Genomic DNA, 21,857 nt, shown 5'->3' with positions numbered 1-21,857 from the left:
CTTCTTTATCCATTCTATTGATGGGCATTTGGTTTGCTTCCATATAATGGCTGTTGTAAATAATGCTGCTGTGAACTTTGGGGTGCGTGTATCTTTTTGGAGTAGTATTTTCATATTTTGCAGAGATATACCTAGGAGTGGAATTGCTGCAGCATATGGTAGTGCTAATTATAGTTTTCTGAGGAACCTCCAAATTGTCTTCCCTTGGCTGCACCAATTTACATTTCCACCAACAGTGTAGGAGGGTCCCCTATTTTTCCACATCATCTCCAACATCTTTTATTTTTAGACTCTTTGCTGACAGCCATTCTGACAGGTATAAAGTGATATCTCATAGTTGTTTTGATTGGATTTCTCTAATAATTAGTAATGTTGAACATCTTTTCGTTTGCCTGTTAGCCATTTGTATGTCTTCTTTGGGATGTTTATTCAGGTCTTATGCACATTTTTTTTTAAAGAACTTTTATTGAGATACAGTTAACAGACAATAAACAGCATATATTTAGAGTGTACAATTTGGTGTCCCAATCTCCCAATTCATTCCCCCCAACCCTCCCCACTTTCCCCACTTGGTGTCCATGTGTTTGTTCTCTACACCTGTGTCTCTATTTATGCCTTGCATTTCCTCTTTCATCGTTGTTAGCATTTGCCTTATGTATTGAGGTGCTCCTATATTGGGTGCATATCTATTTATAATTGTTATCTCCTCTTCTTGGATGGATCCCTTGATCTTTATGTAATGTCCTTTCTTGTCTCTTGTAACATTTTTTATTTTAAACTCTATTTTATCTGATATGAGTATGGCTACTCCAGCTTTCTTTTGATTTTCATTTGCATGGAATATCTTTTTCCATCCCCTCACTTTCAGTCTGTATGTGTGCCTAGGTCTGAAGTGGGTCTCTTCGAGACAGCATATATATGGGTCTTGTTTTTGTATCCATTCAGCCAGTCTGTGTCTTCTGGTTGGTGCATTTAGTCCATTTACATTCAAGGTAATTGTCGATATGTATGTTCCTATTACCATTTTCTTAATTGTTTTGTTGTTGTTTTTGTAGGTCCTTTTCTTCTCTTATGTTTCCCGCTTAGAGAAGTTCCTTTAGCATTTGTTGTAGGGCTGGTTTGGTGGTGCTGAATTCTCTTAGCTGTTGCTTGTCTGTAAAGCTTTTGATTTCTCTGTTGAATCTGAATGAGATCCTTGCTGGGTAGAATATTCTTGGTTGTAGGTTCTTCCCTTTCATCACTTGAAATATATCATGCCACTCCCTTCTGGCTTGCAGAGTTTCTGCTGAGAAATCAGCTGTTAACCTTATGGGAGTTCCCTTGTATGTTATTTGTCATTTTTCCCTTATTGGTTTTAATAACATTTCTCTGTCTTTAATTTTTGTCAACTTGACTAATATATGTCTTGGTGTGTTTCTCCTTGGATTTATCCTGCCTTGGACTCTCTGTGCTTCCTGGACTTGGGTAGCTATTTCCTTTCCCATGTTAGGGAAGTTTTCAACTATAATCTCTTCCAATATTTTCTCAGGTCCTTTCTCTCTCTCGTCTCCTTCTGGGACCCCTATAATGCGAATGTTGGTGCATTTAACATTGTCCCAGAGGTATCTTAGGCTGTCTTCAGTTCTTTTCATTCTTTTTTCTTTATTCTTTTCTGCATCAGTGATGATCACCATTCTGTCTTCCAGGTCACTTATTTGCCCTTCTGCCTCAGTTAATCTGCTATTGGTTCCTTCCAATGTATTTTTCATTTCCATTATTGTGTTGCATATCTCTGTTTGTTTGCTCTTTAATTCTTCTAGGTCTTTGGTAAACTTTTGGATCTTTGCATCCAGTCTTTTTTCAAAGTCCTGGATCATCTTCACTATCATTATTCTGAATTCTTTTTCTGTAAGGGTGCCTATCTCCTCTTCATTTAGTTGTTTTTCTGGGGCTTTATCCTGTCCCTTCATCTGGTACAAAGTCCTCTGCTTTTTCATTTTCTCTATCTTTCTGTGGCTGTGGTTTTCAGTTCCACAAGACGAAATACTGCTGATACTGCTTGATACTGCTGTCTGCCCTCTTGTGGAGGAAGCTATCTAGGACCCTCCAGTGTGCTTCCTGATGGGAGGGACTGATGGTGGGTAGGGCTGGGTGGGTGGAGCTCAGTAAAGCTTTAATCCAATTTGGTGGGCGGAGCTCAGTAAAACTTTAATCTGCTTGTCTGCTAATGGGTGGGGCTGTGTTCACACCTTGTTGGTTGTTTGGCCTGAGGCCACCTAGTGCTGGAGCCCACAGGCTCTTTGGTGGGGCTAATGGTGGACTCTGGGAGGGCTCACAGCAATAAGCACTTCCCGAAACCCCTGCTGCCAGTGCCCCTGTCTCCTCCAGGGTGAGCCACAGCTGCCCGCCCACCTCTGCAGGCAACCCTCCAACACCAGCAGGTAGGTCTGGTCCAGTCTCCTATGGGGTCACTGCTCCTTCCCCCTGGGTCCTGGTGAGCACATTTTTGTGTGTGCCCTCCAAGAGCAGAATCTCTGTTTCCACAAGTCCTGTGGAGGTCCTGCAATCAAATCCCGCTGGCTTTCAGAGTCTGATTCTCTGTGGATTCCTCCTCCCATTGCTAGACTCCCAGGTTGGGAAGCCTGATGTGGGGCTCAGGACCCTCACTTTAGCAGGTGCACTTCTGCAGTATAACTGTTCTCCAGTTTGTGAGTCACCCACCCAGCATTTATGGGATTTGATTTTAACGCAATTGCGCCCCTCCCACCATCTCATTGAGGCTTCTCCTTTGTCTCTGGATGTGAGGGGTCTTTTTTGGTGAGTTCCAGTGTCTTTCTGTCAATGATTGTTCAGGAGTTAGTTGTAATTCTGGTGCTCTTGCAGGAAGGAGTGAGCCCTTCTGCACATTTTTGATGAGATTATTTGTTTTTTGATATTGAGTAGCATGAGCTGTTTATATATTTTGGATATTAACACCTTCTCTGTCATCATTTGCAAATATTTAATGTCATTACATAGATTTTTTTGTTTTGTTTTGTCAATGGTTCTGTTTGCTGTGGAAAAGTTTTTAAGTTTAGGTCCCATTTGCTCATTTTTGCTTTTATCTATTTTTTTTTATTTTTTGGCCACACCACATAGCTTGTGGGATTTTAGTTCCCTGACCAGGGATCAAACCTGGGCCCTTGGCAGTGAGAGCGCGGAGCCCTAGCCACTGGACCACCAGGGAATTCTGTGCTTTTATTTCTTTTGCCTTAGGAGACAAGTCTAAAAAAAATATTGCTATGAGTTATGTCACAGACTGCTCCATGGCACATTTGCTTGGCTTTGGCAGGGGTGCACTGGGCTGGGGCACATGGTGAGGCAATCACAGTAAACTCAGCAGCAGCCAGAGCAGACTTCTCTCTGTCCTGCCTAGGGGACAAGACCCTTGGTCTCTCACAGCTGATCAGTGTCTCCCCTCTCCAGCACTCCTGCTTTGTTTTGGCACCACTCAACAGCAGAGGAGGAAGGCCCTGTGTGGTTCCTCTGCATATATGGCTGGGTAGGTGATCTGTGGCCAAGCAGCTACCCTCAGAAATCTGGGCTGCTTTTGATGTACTGGTGGAGTAAGTGCCAACAGTGGCCAACATAGCCCCACCCGGGCTCTGCCCTGTGATCCAATGGCCTCTGCATCATGAGGTCAAGTCTTCTCTCCAGTCTTGCCTGCTCTAAACCCAGTGTAATGCTTTGGCATGGAGGTAGCAGGACCAGAGCATTATCAGGTAGATAAATGGGATCATTCACAGGAAAGCCATCAATGTTGCTTCCCAGTAGAAAAACAATGCAGCATATGAACAGGACTCTTGAGGAGGGAGGACAGAAGGTGGACTAGGAGTTCTTTGAGTCTCCAAAGCTGGGTTGGAAGGGAAAGAAGATTACAGTGACCAGACTTCCCCTTTCCTGAAACAGGCAACATGACATTGAATCCCAAATACCTGTCCATTGCTGGGAAATAACGATTAGAAGATACACCCTCTCTGTGCCTCAGATTCCTCCCTAGAAATGGTCCAGTTGCTGCTTGGTGACTGCACTTGTGTCGTCCCATGCTGTTACCACCCAAAACTCCTCCAACCCCCAGTGCCGTCCTCATTCGCTGCATTCATGAGGCCCTTTCTTCAGCGTGAACTCTCTGATGTTGAACAAAGTTGAATCCTTGTTTAAAAGATTTATCACATTCCTTACACTCATAAGGCTTTTCTCCAGTGTGGATTTTCCTATGGGTACTGAGGTACTGGCTTCAACTAAAGGATTGCCCGCATTCACTACACTCATAAGGCCTTTCTCCAATGTGAACTCTCTGATGTGCAAGGGAAACTAATTTGTAGGTAAAAAATTTTCCACATTCACTGCATTAATGAGCCCTTTCTCCAGCGTGAAAACTGATGATCACAGAGGCCAGACCTAGCAGTAAAAGATTTTCCACCAGCTGAGAAGAAATCTAAGTGGCAGAGTAAGAGGGCATGGGCTCACTTCCCCCTCATGAGCACATCAAAAATACATCTAAAAAAAAAAATCTATGTTGGAACAGTTGTCACTGAAAACTAAGTGGATACTGGCAGAAGGACTCATAAAAAAGAAACCTGATTGCACATGTAATTAGGCAAGTAGGGAAGAAAAGCACTGGGGTCGAGATGTGGGAATCAGAGGGGATGGGAGATTGAATGGGCAGACACCCAGCCTGGGCAGTGAGCTGGTTGAGCCACAGACGGGGTGTCCCAGTCCTAGGATTTATGTCGTGGAGGCAAGCCTCCTTGACTGGTTGGAGGACCGGTGGGACAGGTAGAAAAGTTGGAGGACTCTCGACTCTGTTTGGAAGGAGTGTGCATGCTCCCACCTGGCCCTGGGGCTGGGCAGAGAGAGATCTGCTTTAGCAGCTGCCAGTTTTTAGTGACCTGGTTCACTCCACATACCAGCCAGAGAAGAAGAAAGGCTCTGGCTCTACTAATTCCATGCTCCAGCATGTCGCTGGATCTGGGGCAGTCAAGACCAGGGAAAGACTCGATTTATGGATGGAGAGGCAACCCGGTCCCAGGGCAGAGATCAGGTGGGGCTGCGGTGGCCCTTGTTGGCACTATCTTCAGGGGTGCATGAAAAGCAGCCAATATTTCTGAAGATAGCTGCTTGGACACAGCTTACCCACCCCACCATACGTGCAGAAGAACCACACTGGCCCTGCTTCCTTCCTGTGGAGCGGTGCCACAGCAGGGCACGAGTGGCAGAGGCTGGGGACACTGCTGAGCTGTGAGAGTAAGGGGTCTTGTCCCAGAGGCAGGATGATATATCAATAATTGCCTAGCCTCAAGACCAAAGAAAGAGCCCAGAGCCAAGGACAGAGGCATCAATGGTTTAAAGGTTTGGGAATCCTAGTCATCCAGAGCAAGATCCTGGAGAGACACCCCCACCGTGGTCCAGACACAGCAGGCAGGATGTGGCAGCAGTCTTTTTTCACTGGGGAGCAGAGGGAGGTTACCAGCTTTAGAGGGAATTGAGGTGAGGTTGGCTCATCAGTTCTCAGGGAAATTATCAGAGGAGCATGCTACTCACTGCCTGTTTGATAAAGTATCCATGTGAAGAAATTATGATCTAAAGATTAGAACAATCACTAGCTGGAGCCAGGGCAAGAAGGTAGTCATTGACTGATTAGGCTTTATGTTTAAGACAGAATGTCAGTCATGTGGGTGGGGTGCAGGTGAATCTGACTGTACAAAGAATAAGAATATGGCAATTTTGGGTGACCTGATCATCCATCAGTGTTTCTCACTGAGTTGGGCACAATCACTGACCATGCAGGCAGGAGAGCCTGTCCTGTCGGGACCAAAAGTAGTGCTTTCCTTCTTGTTCAGCTGCATCAGGCCTGCCCAATATCTACGTTCCATATTCCCAGTTAGGGTCTGTTGACCTTTTTCTTGTCCCTGACCATAGTTTAGAAAATGACTTCAGCACTTCAGGCTGCATGCATTTCAAGAGCAATAGGAGAATGTTTATTTTATTTATTTGTTTGTTTGTTTATTTATTTATTTATTTAGAGAATGTTTATTTACTTCCAGTTACCAGTGAGTGTCAACTTGGGTTGGCTTCAAGGAGTCTGAGGTTATGTCCAAACACTTCAGTAATCAGCAGCATTAAAGAAATCCCCTATTCCCTCACGGATGCCCCCTCCTCTGCCGCCTTCCCTCTCCCGCAGTTGATTTCCCAGCTCTCCTCGCCGTGCTGGTTAGCTTTTTTCCTGGTGCTTCCAGCGTGGGCGCCATTGCTTGAGGCCTTGGCACTACATTACCCAGAAGGACGCGCGCTAAGGTGACATTCATCCAATGAAACTCCAGAAGTGGGTGCATTTCCGAGAGGGCGAACATCCGGGAGTGGGAATTCTGGTGTCTCTCCGTGGCGGACATTTTGATTGTTGTTGAGACTGTGGACTTGGTGAGAGTTCCCGGTTTGCGGTGTTGGGAGGGAGGTGAGGGGCCCAGGAGGCGGAAGTGGAGGCTTTGTGCGCACCGCACAGGGTCGGGTCTTAGGATGGGGGACACCGCCGCCTGCGGGGAGTTGCCCGTGCCGAGAGTCCGACCCGGTCGCTGGACTGTCGCTGCGCCGCGGCGCGCAAAGTCTCCGATGGAGGCGGCTGCGCTGATGGACCCACCTCAGGTAAAGGCTGCGTGCCCCGGGTTCTCCCCTGCCGGTTTCCCCACGGAAGGACGAAGGCCGCGCGTGAGAGGCGCCTGGTCACGTCTAGTCCAGGACAGCGAGGCCTTCAGGGGTGGTGTCCCTATTTCTGACCACCGGTGTAATGTGGTGTGCGTGAGGCTTGGAGATGCAAATGAAGCAGGAACATTGAGGGGACGTGGGCTCCGTCTTGGTTCTGCGAGGAACAAAGTTTGAGGCCAGGCTGCACCTGGAAGGCTAGATGAGAGATTGTACCTTTCTTCTTACGGCTCTGGGATCGGTAGAGAGTTTTGAGCAAAGGAAGGAGAGGATCTGAGTTAGGCTTTAAAAAATTCTCCAAAGCCTGTTCAGTGGAAGAAAAGACTGTAGTAGGTGGGTGATGAGGACTTCAAGGTACAGGCAAGTTGTGGCTTCTCCAAGGTCACAACTGGTAAGAGGTAGCACTGGGGACGGAGGCCTGAAGGAGAGATTAGCCACTCAGCCCGGGGTTGCCCGGCTCCGGTACCGGCAGGGCGTCAGGGAGAGGCTGAGCCCCTGAAGCACCGTCATGGTCCCTTTTTCCATGGCCTGCTTGTTCCCACAGATTCCCAGGGCTGCAGGAGCACTTTTGGTAAATGGAGGTTGTCCCAGTTCCTCAGTTGTTCTCACCCCTCACGCACACACTCTCCGTATTTGAGGTGCCTTAGGGCTCTTCACCTGCCATTCTGACAGGTTTTTGGTTTGGGGACCTTGGAGGACCCCAGGTTCGGGGCACTGAGTGCAGGTCGGTTCTCTGGAGGGAGTATGGAAGGTTACTCCTGGAACCCATACCAGTATGTGGAAGTGCTTTGAGGTGAGGCTGAGCTGGTTTAGGTCAGTGCAGTTCTCCTTTTTTTCTGGTGGGAATAAGCCGGGAAGAGCAGGAGTTAGGCTTGCAGTGCCTGCCTGTGTGATCTGGAGGCAATGGGGTGGTTCTGATCAGAGGAGGGAGGTTTTCTTCCCCAGGTCTCAAGTAGCTCCACCTGGTTGGGCAGCCGGGGAAATGTGTGGGAAGATGGATTGTGGGTTTTCAGGAGTGGGACTGTTCATGGTTTTATTTGTCCCTGTTATACCAGGGCAGTGTGACCTTTGAGGATGTGGCCGTGTACTTCTCCTGGGAGGAATGGTGTCTTCTTGATGAGGTTCAGATACACCTGTACCTTGATGTCATGCTGGAGAACTTTGCACTTGTATGCATGCTGGGTAAGGCCCTCACACTCACCCTTATCCTCTGAGCTAGGCTCTGCCTTTCTCCTTTTCCCATAAGGGCAGCTGTGTCCTTCTCACATCTGGACCCTGGGCAGTGCTTTCTTTTTCAATTGCTTGGTTGTGTGCTGTGGTTCCTATGGCTAGGCAGAGTGCATGCCTTCTTCTTATTGCCCAAACACCAGGAGCCCCCAAGTTGCAGCTAAGTATTCAGGGTCATTAGTCTGTTTTTGTCATTTGTTTTTAATGTTATTGAAGTATTTTTGATTTAAAATTTTGTTTTAGTTTTTGCTGTACAGTAGATCCCTGCTGGTTATCAATTTTAAATACAGCAGTGTGCACATGTCAATTCTAAAGTCCCTAACTATCCATCGCCTGCCCCCTTACCGCTGGCAACCACAAGTTCATTCTCTAAGTAGGTGAGTCTGTTTCTGTTTTGTAAATAAGTTTATATGTATCAGTTTTTTTTTTTTTTTTTAGATTCCGCAAAAAAGCAACATCATATGGTATTTGTTTTTCTCTTTGTGACTTAACTTCAGTTGACTCTGCATAATAATCTCTAGGTCCATCCATGTTGCTGCAAATGGCATTATTTCATTTGCTTTAATGGCTGAGTAATATTACATGGTATATAAGCACCACATCTTCTTTATTCATTCATCTGTTGATGGACATTTAGGTTACTTCTATGTCTTGGCTATTGTAAACAGTGCTGCAGTGAACATTGGGGTGCATGTATCCTTTCAGACTGGTTTTCTTTGGATATGTGCCTAGGAATGGCATTGCTGGATAACATGGTAACTGTGTTTTTCATTTTTTGAGGAACCTGCATGGTGTTCTCCATAGTGGCTGTACCAATTTGCATTCCTACCAAGAGTGTAAGAGGTTTCCTTTTTCTTCACACCCTTTCCAGTGTTTGTCATTTGTAGACTTTTTACAAAAGTATTTATTAATGGAAATAAAATCAAGAATAAACAAATGGGACCTAATGAAACTTAAAAGCTTTTGCACAGTGAAAAAACCATAAAAAAAGACTAGAAGGCAACCCTCAGAATGGGAAAAAATAGTTGCCTGTGAAACAACGGACAAAATATACAAGCAGCTCATGCAGCTTAATACCAAAGAAGCAAATAACCCAATCCACAAATGGGTGGAAGACCTAAACAGACATTTCTCCAAAGAAGACATACAGATGGCCAACAGACACATGAAAAGATGCTCAACATCACTCATCATCAGAGAAATGCAAGTCAAAGCCACAATGAGGTATCACCTCACACCAGTCAGAATGGCCATCATCACAAAATCTGGAAACAACAAATGTTGGAGAGGGTGTGGGGAAAAAGGAACTCTCCTGCACTGTTGGTGGGAATGTAAGTTGGTATAGCCACTATGGAAAAATGTTTGGAGGTTCCTTAAAAAACTGCAAATAGAACTACCATATGATCCAGTAATCCCACTACTGGGCATATACCCAAAGAAAACCATAATCCGAAAAGAAACATGTACCATCATGTTTATTGCAGCACTATTTACAATAGCCAGGACATGGAAGCAACCTAAATGCCCATCAACAAAGGAACGGATAAAGAAGATGTGGCATATATATACAATGGAATATTACTCAGCTATAAAAAGGAATGAGATGGAGCTATATGTAATGAGGTGGATAGACCTAGAGTCTGTCATACAGAGTGAAGTAAGTCAGAAAGAGAAAGACAAATGTTGTATGCTAACTCACATATACGGAATCAAAAAATGGTACTGATGAACTCAGTGACAAGACAAGAACAAGGACGCAGATACAGAGAATGGACTGGAGAACTCAAGGTTTGGGGGGTGGGGGGTGGAGGGGAAGCTGAGACCAAGTGAGAGAGTAGCATAGACATACTACCAACTGTAAAATAGATAGCCAGTGGGAAGTTGCTGTATAACAAAGGGAGTTCAACTCGAGGATGGAAGATGCCTTAGAGGACTGGGACGGGGAGGGTGGGGGGGAGTCGAGGAAGGGAGGGAATATGGGAATATGTGTATAAATACAGATGATTGAACTTGGTGTACCTCAAAAAAAATAATAAATAAAAAAAAGTATTTATTTATTTGGTTGTGTCGAGGCTTAGCTGCGGCAGGTGGGCTCCTTAAGTTGCGATTCTCGGACTGCTTAGTTGGGGCTCACTTGCCCCTTAGTTGCGGCATGTGGGCCTTTTAGTTGTTGCTTGCGAACTCTTAGTTGCGGCATGGATGTGGGTCTAGTTCACTGACCAGGAATAGAACCCAGCCCCCCTGCATTGGGAGTGCAGAGTCTTTACCACTAGACCACCAGGGAAGTCCCTTGCAAACTTTTTTGTTTTTTTTTAAAGTAATTAATTAATTAATTAATTAATTTTATTGGCTGTGTTGGGTCTTTGTTGCTGCACGCGGGGTTTCTTTAGTTGCGGTGAATGGGGGCTACTCTTCATTGTGGTGCGCGGGCTCGTCATTGCTGTGGCTTCTCTTGTTGCGGAGCTCAGGCTCTAGGCGCGTGGGCTTTAGTAGTTGCAGCACATGAGCTCAGTATTTGTGGCTCACGGGCTCTGAAGTGCAGGCTCAGTAGTTGTGGCACACGGACTTAGTTTCTCCGTGGCATGTGGGATCTTCCTGGAGCAGGGATTGAACCCATGTCTCCTGCATTGGCAGGCAGATTCTCAACCACTGCGCCACCTAAGAAGCCTGCAAACTTTTTTATAATGGCCATTCTGATTGGTGTGACATGGTACCTCATGGTAGTTTTGATCTGAATTTCTCTAATAATTAGGATATTGAGCATCTTTTCATGAACCTATTGGCCATGTGTGTTTTTGATTTGGAGAAATGTTTATTTAGGTCTTCTGGGTTTTTTTTTGTTATTGAGTTTTATAGCTGTTTAATATTTTGGAAATTAAATCTTTATGAGTCACATTGTTTGCAAATAGGTTATCTTTTTGTTTTGTTTATGGTTTCCTTTGCTGTGCAAAAGCTTGTAAGTTTGATTAGGTCTCATTTGTTTATTTTTGCTTTTATTTCTGTTGCCTTGGTAGACTGTTAGGGTCAGTAGTCTTCCCCTCCACCTGATCAATCCCTCGTTTTCCTTCTCTTTGGACAAGTGACTGTCCAAATGAATGGTTCTCAAGTTTTCCTCCATTCTTAAACCTGACATATTTTTGTCCCTGGCTGTGTGACATTGTTGTCACTGACATGGTCACTACTAAAACAGACCATGAAATATTTTTGCAAGACCCTTTTTCTTTTTGTTTTTTAAATAAATAAGTAAATAAATAAATTTACTTATTTATTTGTTTATTTATTGGCTGCATTGGGTCTTTGTTGCTGCTCACGGGCTTTCTCTGTGGCAAGCAGGGGCTACTCTTCGTTGGTGCGTGGGCTCCTGATTGCTGTGGCTTCTCTTGTTGCAGAGCACGGGCTCTAGGCGTGTGGGCTTCAGTAGTTGCAGCACACAGGCTCAATAGTTGTGGCTCATGGGCTTTAGCGTGCAGGTTCAATAGTTGTGGTGCATGGGCTTTAGAGTGCAGGTTCAGTAGTTGTGGTTCATGGACTTTAGAGTGCAAGCTCAATAATTGTGGCACATGGGCTTAGTTGCTCCAAGGCTTATGGGGTCTTCGTGGAGCAGGGATCGAACCTGTGTCCCCTGCGTTGGCAGGCAGGTTCTTAACCACTGCTCAACCTAGGAAGGCCCTGCAAGACCCTTTTTCAATGTTCCAATTTCTTCATTTTCATGCCAGCATCTGTTATCTTCTGTTCTTATGTTTTGTTTTGGCCTTGCTGAGGGGCATGCAGGATCTTAATTCCCTGAGAAGTGATGACCAGGTATCGAACCCGCGCCTCCTGCAGTGGGAGCATGCAGTCTTACCACTGGACTGCCAGGGAAGTCTGTCTTATTTTCTGTTCTTTTGATCATAGCCGTCCTAATGGGTGTAAAGTGGTATATCTTTCCCATTTCTATTATATCCCTAATGCTGTGCTAATTGGCCATTTGTATATCTTTAGAAAAATATCTGTTCAAGTGCTTTTTCCATTTATTAATCAGGTTGGTTTATTGGTTGTTGTTGAGTTACAGGTTTATGCATAGATTCGGGATATTAATCCCTTTTTGTATACGTGTTTTGGAAATGTTTTCTCCCAATCTGTGATTTCTTTTCTACTGTGTTTATAGTGTCCTTTCTTTTTCTTAAATAAATTTATTTATTTATTTGTTGGCTGCATTGGGTCTTCGTTGCTGTGTGCATGGTCCTTCTCTAGTTTTGGCTACTCTTCATTGCTATGTGCGGTCTTATCATTGCAGTGGCATCTCATTGCGGAGCACGGGTTCTAGGCACGTGGGCTTCAGTAGTTGTGGCATGTGAGCTCAATAGTTCTGGCTCACGGGTTCTAGAGCACAGGCTCTGTAGTTGTGGTGCATGGGCTTCGTTGCTCCATGGCACGTGGGAATCTTCCGAGACCAGAGATCGAACCCGTGTTCCTTGCATTGGCAGGCGGATTCTTAACCACTATGCCACCTGGGAAATCCTATAGTGTCCTTTGATGCATGGAAGGTTTTCATTTTTTTCCTCCCCCCTCCATCCCAACTTTCTGGAGGTATAATTGATACATAAGGTTTTTAAGTTAAAGGTATGCAACCAAAATTATTCATTTTTATGAGGTCCAGTTTGTCTATTTTTTGTTTTTTTGTTCTTGTCTTTGTAGTCAAAGGCAAGAAATCATGGCTGAATCCAACATTTTGAAGCTTTTCGTGTTTGTTTTTTCCATGAATTTGATAGTTTTAGCTCTTATGTTTGGGCGTTTGATATATATTTGTTTTCAATTTTTTATTTTTTACAATAAACTGCGTATATTTAGAGTGTACAATTTGGTATCCTAATCTCCCAATTCATTCCCCCCCAACCCTCCCTACTTTCCCCACTTGGTGTCCATATGTTTCTTCTCTACATCTGTGTCTCTATTTCTGCCTTGCAAACTGGATGATTTATACCATTTTTCTATAGTCCACATATATGTGTTAATATATGATATTTGTTTTTCTCTTTCTGACTCACTTCACTGTGTATGACAGTCTCTAGGTTCATCCATGTCTCTACAGATGTCCCAGTTTCATTGCTTTTTACAGCTGAGTAATATTCCATTGTATATATGTACCACATCTTTTTTATCCATTCATCTGTTGATGGACTTTTAGGTTGCTTCCATGCCCTGGCTATTGTAAATAGTGCTGCAGTGAACACTGGGGTGCATATGTCTTTTTGAATTATGGTGTTCTCTGGGTATATGCCCAGTAGTGGGATTGCTGGGTCATGTGGTAACTCTAGTTTTGCAAGGAACCTCCATACTGTTCTCCATACTGGCTGTATCAATTTACATTCCCACCAACAGTGCAAGAGTGTTCCCTTTTCTCCACACCCTCTCCAGCATTTACTGTTTGTAGATTTTCTGATGATGCCCATTCTAACCGGTGTGAGGTGATACCTCATTGTCGTTTTGATTCACATTTCTCTAATAATTAGTGATGTTGAGCAGCTTTTCATGTGCCTCTTGGCCATCTGTATGTCTTCCTTGTAGAAATGCCTATTTAGGTCTTCTGCCTTTTTTTTGATTGGGTTATTTGTTTTTTTGTTATTGAGCTGGATGAACTGTTTATGTATTTCAGAGATAAATCCTTTGTCTGCTGATTTGTTTGCAAATATTTTCTCCCATTTTGAGGGTTGTCTTTTAGTCTTGCTTATAGATTCCTTTGCTGTGCAGAAGCTCTGAAGTTTCATTAGGTCCCACTTATTTATTTTTGTTTTTATTTCCATTACTCTAGGGGGTGGATCAAAAAAGATCTTGCTATTATTTACGTCGAAGAGTGTTCTTCCTATGTTTTCCTCTAGGAGTTTTATAGTGTCTGGCCTTACATTTAGGTCTTTAGTCCATTTGGAGTTTCTTTTTGTGTATGGTGTTAAGGTGCGTTCTAATTTCATTCATTTACATGTAGCTGTCCAGTTTTTCCAGCACCACTTATTGAAGAGGCTGCCTTTTCTCCATTGTATATCCTTGCCTCCTTTGTCATAGATTAGTTGACCATAGTTTATCTCTGGGCTTTCTATCCTGTTCCATTGATCTATATTTCTGTTTTTGTTTCAGTACCATACTGTCTTGATCACTGTAGCCTTGTAGTGTAGCCTGAAGTCAGGAAGCCTGATTCCATCAACTCCATCTTTCCTTCTCAAGATTGCTTTGGTTATTTGGGGTCTTTTGCGTTTCCATACAAATTGTAAAATTTCTGGTTCTAGTTCTGTGAAAAATGCCATTGGTAATTTGATCGGGATTGCATCATATCTGTAAATTGCTTTGGGTAGTATAGTCATTTTCACAATGTTGATTCTTCCAATCCAAGAACATGGTATGTCCCTCCATCTGTTTGTGTCATCTTTGATATCTTTCACGAGTGTCTTATAGTTTTCTGAGTACAGGTCTTTTACCTCCTTGGCTAGGTTTATTTCTAGGTATTTTATTCTTTTTGTTGCAATGGTAAATGGGATTGTTTCCTTAATTTCTCTTTCTGACCTTTCATTGTTAGTGTATAGAAATGCAGGAGATTTCTGTGTGTTAATTTTGTATCCTGCAACTTTACCAAATTCATTGATTAGCTCAAGTAGTTTTCTGGTGGCATCTTTAGGATTTTCTATGTATAGTATCATGTCATCTACAAACAGTGACAGTTTTACTTCTTCTTATCCAATTTGGATTCCTTTTATTTTTCTTCTCTGATTGCTGTGGCAAGGACTTCCAAAACTATATTGAATAGTTTTGGACAAGGATGTCCACTCTCACCACCCTTGTCTTGTTCCTGATCTTAGAAGGAATGCTTTCAGTTTTTCACCATTGAGAAAGATGTTTGCTGTGGGTTTGTCGTATATGACCTTTATTATGTTGAGGTAGGTTCCCTCTATGCCCACCTTCTAGAGAGTTTTTATCATGGATGTTGAATTTTGTCAGAAGCTTTTTCTGCATGTATTGAGATGATCATATAGTTTTTATCCTTCACTTTGTTAATATGGTGTATCACATTGATTGATTTGCGTATGTTGAAGAATCCTTGCATTCTAGGGATAAACCCTACTTGATCATGGTGTATGATCCTTTTATTGTGTTGTTGGATTCTGTTGGCTAGTATTTTTTGAGAATTTTTGCATCAAAATTCATCAGTGATATTGGTCTGTAGTTTTCTTTTTTTGTAGTATCTTTGGTTTTGGTATCAGGGTGATGGTGCCCTTGTAGAATGAGTTTGGGAGTGTTCCTTCCTTTGCAATTTTTTGGAAGAGTTTGAGAAGGATGGGTGTTAGCTCTTCTCTAAATGTTTGATAAAATTCACCTGTGAATCCATCTGGTCCTGGATTTTTGTTTGTTGGGAGATTTTTAATCACAGTTTCAATTTCATGACTTGTGATTGGTCTATTCATATTTTCTATTTCTTTCTGATTCAGTCTTGGAAGGTTATACCTTTCTAAGAATCTATCCATTTCATCCAGGTTGTCCATTTTATTGGCATATAGTTGCTTGTAGTAGTCTCTTATGGTGCTTTTTATTTCTGCAGTTTCTGTTGTAACTTCTGTTTCATTTATAATTTTATTGATTTGAGTCCTCTCCCTCTTTTTCTTGATGAGTTTTGGTAGAGGTTTTTTTTTTTTTAAATAAATAAATAAATAAATTTATTTATTTATTTTATTGGCTGTGTTGGGTCTTTTTGCTGTGCGCGGCTTTCTTTTAGTTGTGGTGAGTGGGGGCTACTCTTAATTATGGTGCACAGGGTCCTCATTGCCATGGCTTCTCTTTTTGTGGAGCATGGGCTCTAAGCATGTGGGCTTCAGTAGTTGCAGCACATGGGCTCAATAGTTGTGGCTCACAGTCTCTAAAGCACAGGCTCAATAGTTGTGGTGCATGGGCTTAGTTGCTCCGTGGCATGGGGGATCTTCCTGGAGCAGGGATCGAACCCATGTCCCCTGCATTGGCAGGCAGATTCTCAACCACTGCGCCACCTAGGAAGCCCCAGAGTTTTGCTCGAAGTTTGTCAATTTTATTTATCTTCTCAAAGAACCAGCTTTTAGTTTTATTGATTTTTGCTATTGTTTCCTTTGTTTCTATTTCATTTATTTCTGCTCTGATGTTTATGATTTCTCTCCATCTACTAACTTTGGGTTTTGTTTGCTCTTCTTTCTCTAGTGTCTTTAGGTGTAAGTTTAGATTGTTTATTTGGGATTTTTCTTGATTCTTGAAGTAGGATTGTATTGCTATGAACTTCTCTCTTAGAACTACCTTTGCTGCAATGATCTTTTGGATCATTGTGTTTTCATTGTCATTTGTCTCTAGGTATTTTTTGATTTCCTCTTTGATTTCTTCAGTAATCTTTTGGTTACTTAGTAGTGTATTGTTTAACCTCCATGTGTTTGTGTTTTTTACAGTTTTTTTCCAGTAATTGCTTTTTTATTTTAAGCTCTTTATTGAAATATAATTGCTTTACACTCTTGTATACACTAATTGACTTCTAATCTTATAGTATTGTGGTCGGAAAAGATGCTTGATACAATTTCAACTTTCTTGAATTTACCTACGCTTGATTTATGACCCAAAATGTGATCTATCCTGGAGAATGTTCCATGTGCACTTGAGAAGAACGTGTAATCTGCTGTTTTTGGATGTAATGTCCTATAGATATCTATTAATTCAAGCTGATTTATTGTGTCACTTAAAGCTTGTGTTTCCTTATTAATTTTCTGTGTGGATGATCTGTCCATTGGTGTAAGTGGGGTGTTAAAGTCCCCCACTATTATTGTATTCCTGTCAGTTTCCTCTTTCATAGTTGTTAGCATTTGCTTTATGTATTGAGGTGGTTCTATATTGGGTGCATATATATTTATAATTGTTACCTCTTCTTGGATTGATCCCTTGATCTTTATGTGGTGTCCTTTCTTGTCTCTTGTAACATTTTTTTATTTTAAACTCTATTTTATCTGATATGAGTATGGCTACTCCAGCTTTCTTTTGATTTCCATTTGCATGGAATATCTTTTTCCATCCCCTCACTTTCAGTCTGTATGTGTCCCTAGGTCTGAAGTGGGTCTCTTTGAGACAGCATATATATGGGTTTTGTTTTTGTATTAATTCAGCCAGTCTATGTCTTTTGGTTGGTGCGTTTAGTGCCTTTATGTTCAAGGTAATTATTGATATGTGTTTTCCTATTACGATTTTCTTAGTTGTTTTGTTTTTGTTTTTGTAGGTCCTTTTCTTCTCTTATGTTTCCAGCTTAGAGAAGTTCCTTTAGTATTTTTTGTAGGGCTGGTTTGGTGGTGCTGAATTCTCTTAGCTGTTGCTTGTCTGTAAAGCTTTTGATTTCTCCATCAAATCTGAATGAGATCCTTGCTGGGTAGAGTATTCTTGGTTGTAGATTCTTCCCTTTCATCACTTGAAATATATCATGCCACTTCCTTCTGGCTTGCAGAGTTTCTTCTGAGAAATCAGCTGTTAATCTTATGGGAGTTCCCTTGTATGTTATTTGTTGTTTTTCCCTTGTTGCTTTTAATAACTTTTCTCTGTCTTTAATTTTTGTCAGTTTGACTACTATATGTCTTGGAGTGTTTCTCTTTGGGTTTATCCTGTCAGGCTTGATTACTTTACTAATTTTTGTTTCCCTTTTTGTCTTTCCTTTGTTTTATTTTATTCATTTTATTTTTATTTTTGGCTGCATTGTGTCTTCATTGCTGCAGTCTTTGTTGCTATATGCGGGCTGTCTGTAGTTTCGGTGAGCAGGAGCTACTCTTCTTTGTGGTGCATGGGCTTCTCATTGGGGTGGCTTTTCTTGTTGCAGAGCACAGGCTCTAGGCGACTGGGCTTCAGTAGTTATAGCTCATGGGCTGTAGAGCACGGGCTTAGTAGTTGTTGTGCACGGGCTTCATTGACCCACATATGTGGCAGGTGGGATCTTCCCGGACCAGGGATTGAACTTATGTCCCTTAATTGGCAGGCAGATTCTTAACCGCTGCACCACCAGGGAAGTCTCCCCACCCCCCACTCCCCTTTTTTTTAAAGATATTAAGTTTTGAAGTTGAGTAGTGTCAGTTGGCCACCTTTGTTCTTCTTCAGTAAGGTGTTGGCTATTCTGGGACCTTTGTCTCTCAGTATAAGCTTTAGGATCAATTTATTTATATCCATAAAATAACTTCCTGAGGTTTTGACTTGGATTTCATTGAATATATAGGTGAAATTGGGAAGAACTGACAGCTTGACAGTAGTGGGTCTTCCTATTTAAGAACATGGAATATCTTTTCATTTATTTAGTTCCATTTATTTAGTTCTTTGATTTGTTATTTATTTACTTTATTTATTTATTTATTTGGCTGCTCTGGTTCTTCCTTGCTGTGCAGGCTTTTTCCAGTTGCAGCGAGTGTGGGCTGTACTTTGTTTTGATGCACAGGCTTCTCATGACAGTGGCTTCTCTTGTTGGGGAGCAGGGACTCTAGGTGTGTGGGCTTTAGTAGTTGCAGCATGCGGGCTCAGTAGTTGTGGTGCACAGGCTCAGTTGCTCTGAGGCATGTAGGCTCTTCCCCAACTGGGGATCGAACCTATGTCCCCTGCATTTGCAGGCAGATTCTTGACTACTGGACTACGAGGGACATCCAGTTCTTTGTTTTTGTTTTTGTTTTTCCATCAGAGTTTTGTAGTTTCCCTGACATAGCTCTTATACAGCTCTTGGTAGTAAGTTAGATTTGTCACTGAGTATTTCTTTGTTTCTCTCCCCATTTGTTCAGAGGGGTATTAATGTAGATGGTATTGTGTTTTTAATTTTAATTTTCACTTGTTTATTGCTGGTGTATAGGAAAGTCATTGAGTTTTGCATATTATCCTTATATCCTGAAACCTTGCTGTAACTGCTTCCTAGTTTCAGAATTTTTCTCCACTTCTCTTCTCTTTTTAGATTACTAGGAGATGGAGATTTTGATCATGAAGGGGTGTGTGATTTTGCCAGATCTTCCCCCTCTTTCCCCTCATCCGTTGATGAGCTTATGCATTGGTGGATTTTTTTTTTTCTTTTCTTTGTGGCCACGCCACAGCTTGCAGTGTCCTAGTTCCCTGACCAGAGATTGAACTTGGATTAAAGCAGTGAAAGCACTGAGTCCTAAGCACTGGACTGCCAGGGAATTCCCCCATGTTTGTATTTAAAGTGGCTTTTTTGGAGAGAACATATAGTTAACTCCTGTTTCTGGGTTCACTTTGATAATCTCTGTTTTCATTGGTTTACTGAGCCTTTCAATGTTTAATATATTGATACAGGATAAATATCTCACCTATTCATTACCATTTTCTACCATTGCCCTTGTTCTTTGTGCCTATGTTCATCTTCCACTGTTCTCTTTGTTGTTTTAATTGAGCATTTTGAGGGATTGCATTTTTCTTCTTTGTTAGCATATCAGATATACTTGTTTCTTTCTTTCTTTTTTTTTTATGTAGTTCTGCTAGAGTTTGCATTCTGTATTTACATCTGATTGAAGTCCACTTTCATATAACACTGTTTGATTTCCTGGTAGTTTGAATACCTTATAATTAAAATAAATCCTAATTGCTTTCTCTCCTTCATTGTATTGTTGTTCTCATTCGTCTTGATTTTACTTAAGCAAACATAAATGGGTGTGTTTATAACCGCATAATGGAGTATACAATTGCTACTGTTCTTTAGAAGACATGCCTTTGGGAAGCAAAAGATGCTCAATATCACTAATGGTCAGGAAATGCAAATCAAAACCACGAGATACCACCTCACACGTGTTACAATGTCTGTTATAAAAAAAGACAAAAAATAAGTGCTGGTGAAGTTGTGTTGAAAGGGGACCCCTTGTGCCCTGTTGATGGGAATGTACATTAGTGCAACCACTATGGAAAACAGTATGGAGAATCCCTACAAAATTGAAAAAGGAAGTTACATACGGTCCAGCAATTTCATCTCTGTGTATTTATCCACAGAGAGTGAAATCATCATCTCAAAAAGATATCTGTACCTCATGTTTACTGCAGCATTATTTATGATATTCAGGAGATAGAAACAATCTAAGTGTCCATTGATGGCTGAGTGTATAACAAACATGTGGTATAAATATGGCATATTATTCAATATTATACAACCATAGAAAAAGATGGAAATTTGCCATTTGCAACATCATGGATGGACCTTGAGGGCATTATACTAAGTGAAATTAGAGAAAGACAAATCCATTTGTCCCACTGTTTCCACAGAGGATTGATTCCAGGAGCCCCTGCATATACTGAAGTCTGTGAATGCTGAAGTCCCATAGTCAGCTCTCTAATTCTGAAGTTTTCCCATTTGTGGGTTCATCCAACTATAAATCATGTGAAATTGTGTGTATTTATTGAAAAACATTGATGTAAAAGTGGACTCAAGCAGTTGAAGCCCATGTTGTTCCAGATTTAACTGTACTACATGAGTATACTTACATGTTGAATCTGTAAAACACCACCACCACCACCACCACCATACTCAGATACAGACAAAGAGTTATTGATTGCCAGAATGGGCCAAGGTGGGTAGATGAATTGAGTGAAGGGTGTCAGGAGTTACAGACTTCTAGTTGTAAAGATGAGTGAGACCTGGGGATGTAGTGCACAGCATAGTGACTCTAGTTAACAAAACGGTATTGAATATTTATTTTTTTTAAAAGTTGATTCATTTCTTTATTATTTGAATTTTTTCATCACATATTTTTGTAATCACAAAACAAAATACTAAAATTGCCCAAGTTATATGCTTTAGATAACTTGATTTTCTTGTCTCCTTTTTCTATTTCTGAGGATTATCGATAAAGTCACAATAGCTAGACTGAATAGTGTAAATTACTCATGTAAATAGGGCGCTAATGAATCTCTTCACTTTCTTTCATGGCTCCAATCTGGCTCTAGGGGACCCAGTTTCACACAAAGCTGCCTGTAGACCTTATCTGAAGACACTCTCGCCCCCCACTGCATTCAAACCCTGCCTTCCTGTCCTTCTTCATTCCTACACTGTGTATGTGTAAAGCAGCCAAATCCAAACAGAACCGGAACATAACACTTCTCTACAGCAAGACCCCAAATGCACACACAGCTGCAAGTACAGCTGAAGTTCACACAGGGCTCTTTTCCCAACTTCATTTACATAGAACAGGAAGGAGGGATGGGAAAGGGTAAAAGAAGGTGGGGGGGCCTCAAAAATCCATCTACACTGCTAAGGGTTGAAATACCACCTGAGACTTGAAGCCCCTGATAATTGGCCTCAGAACTGAAGTAAATAAACACACCTAACTTTGAAAGGTTTGCTATCAGTAACCAGATAACCACTTAAGAGAAAACCAGCCATATTCATTCCTTCTTACACCTCTGAAAAACAAAACAACACAACTGTACCTTTCTACTTCCACCCCTGCTTCTGGAGACGGAATTCCAAAGGGGGAGCCAGCACCATTGTTGTGATTGGTCATTCTGTCCTTGTAAAGTGCTTGCTGCCTGAGTCCCTATGTCTTTTTTGAGTCAGAAGTAAATGTGTTCCTAAGTACAGCTTTCTTAATCTCAAATAAAAATATCCATAATGTCATCGTGTATGTTTAACAATAGATTTAATTTGGTATTGTATATTTAGAAGTTGGCAACAGAGGAGATCTTAAAAGTTCTTATCACAGGAAAAAAAATTGTAGCTATCTATGTTAACTAAACTACTGTGGTAGTCATTGCAGTATAAACATATATAAAATCATGTTGTACATCTGTAAGAAATACAATGCCCCATGTTGGTTTTATGTCAATGAAAGATTTATATTCTCTGATGCTCTTCCTTTCTCCTTGAAACCCAAATTTGTGATCTATCATCACTGTGAAAAATTTCTTTCAATATAGTCCCACAGTTT

General features: G+C 41.7%; 1 protein-coding gene across 1 annotated transcript; it reads left to right on the top strand.

Moving 5' to 3' along the window:
• The first annotated feature begins 6,414 nt into the window (after positions 1-6,414).
• On the top strand, positions 6,415-20,210 carry LOC130842957 (zinc finger protein 211-like). Its single transcript, XM_057719540.1, has 3 exons — positions 6,415-6,660; positions 7,773-7,899; positions 20,197-20,210. Exons 1-3 carry the CDS (start codon positions 6,535-6,537, stop codon positions 20,202-20,204), a joined length of 261 nt encoding a protein of 86 aa, XP_057575523.1. The 5' UTR covers positions 6,415-6,534; the 3' UTR covers positions 20,205-20,210.
• Positions 20,211-21,857: the final 1,647 nt, after the last annotated feature.

The sequence above is a fragment of the Hippopotamus amphibius genome, unplaced genomic scaffold (assembly GCF_030028045.1).
Source record: "Hippopotamus amphibius kiboko isolate mHipAmp2 unplaced genomic scaffold, mHipAmp2.hap2 H_1, whole genome shotgun sequence".
Taxonomy (NCBI): domain Eukaryota; kingdom Metazoa; phylum Chordata; class Mammalia; order Artiodactyla; family Hippopotamidae; genus Hippopotamus; species Hippopotamus amphibius.
The sequence above is the reverse complement of the archived record's forward strand: the minus strand, read 5'-3'. Positions and strand labels throughout refer to the sequence as shown.

Excerpts from the sequence above, each read along its gene's own strand:
- LOC130842957 (XM_057719540.1), top strand. The coding sequence starts at position 6,535 with ATGGGGGACACCGCCGCCTGCGGGGAGTTGCCCGTGCCGAGAGTCCGA. Across the intron at positions 6,661-7,772 it reads CGCTGATGGACCCACCTCAG|GGCAGTGTGACCTTTGAGGA; the intron begins GTAAAGGCTGCG and ends CTGTTATACCAG.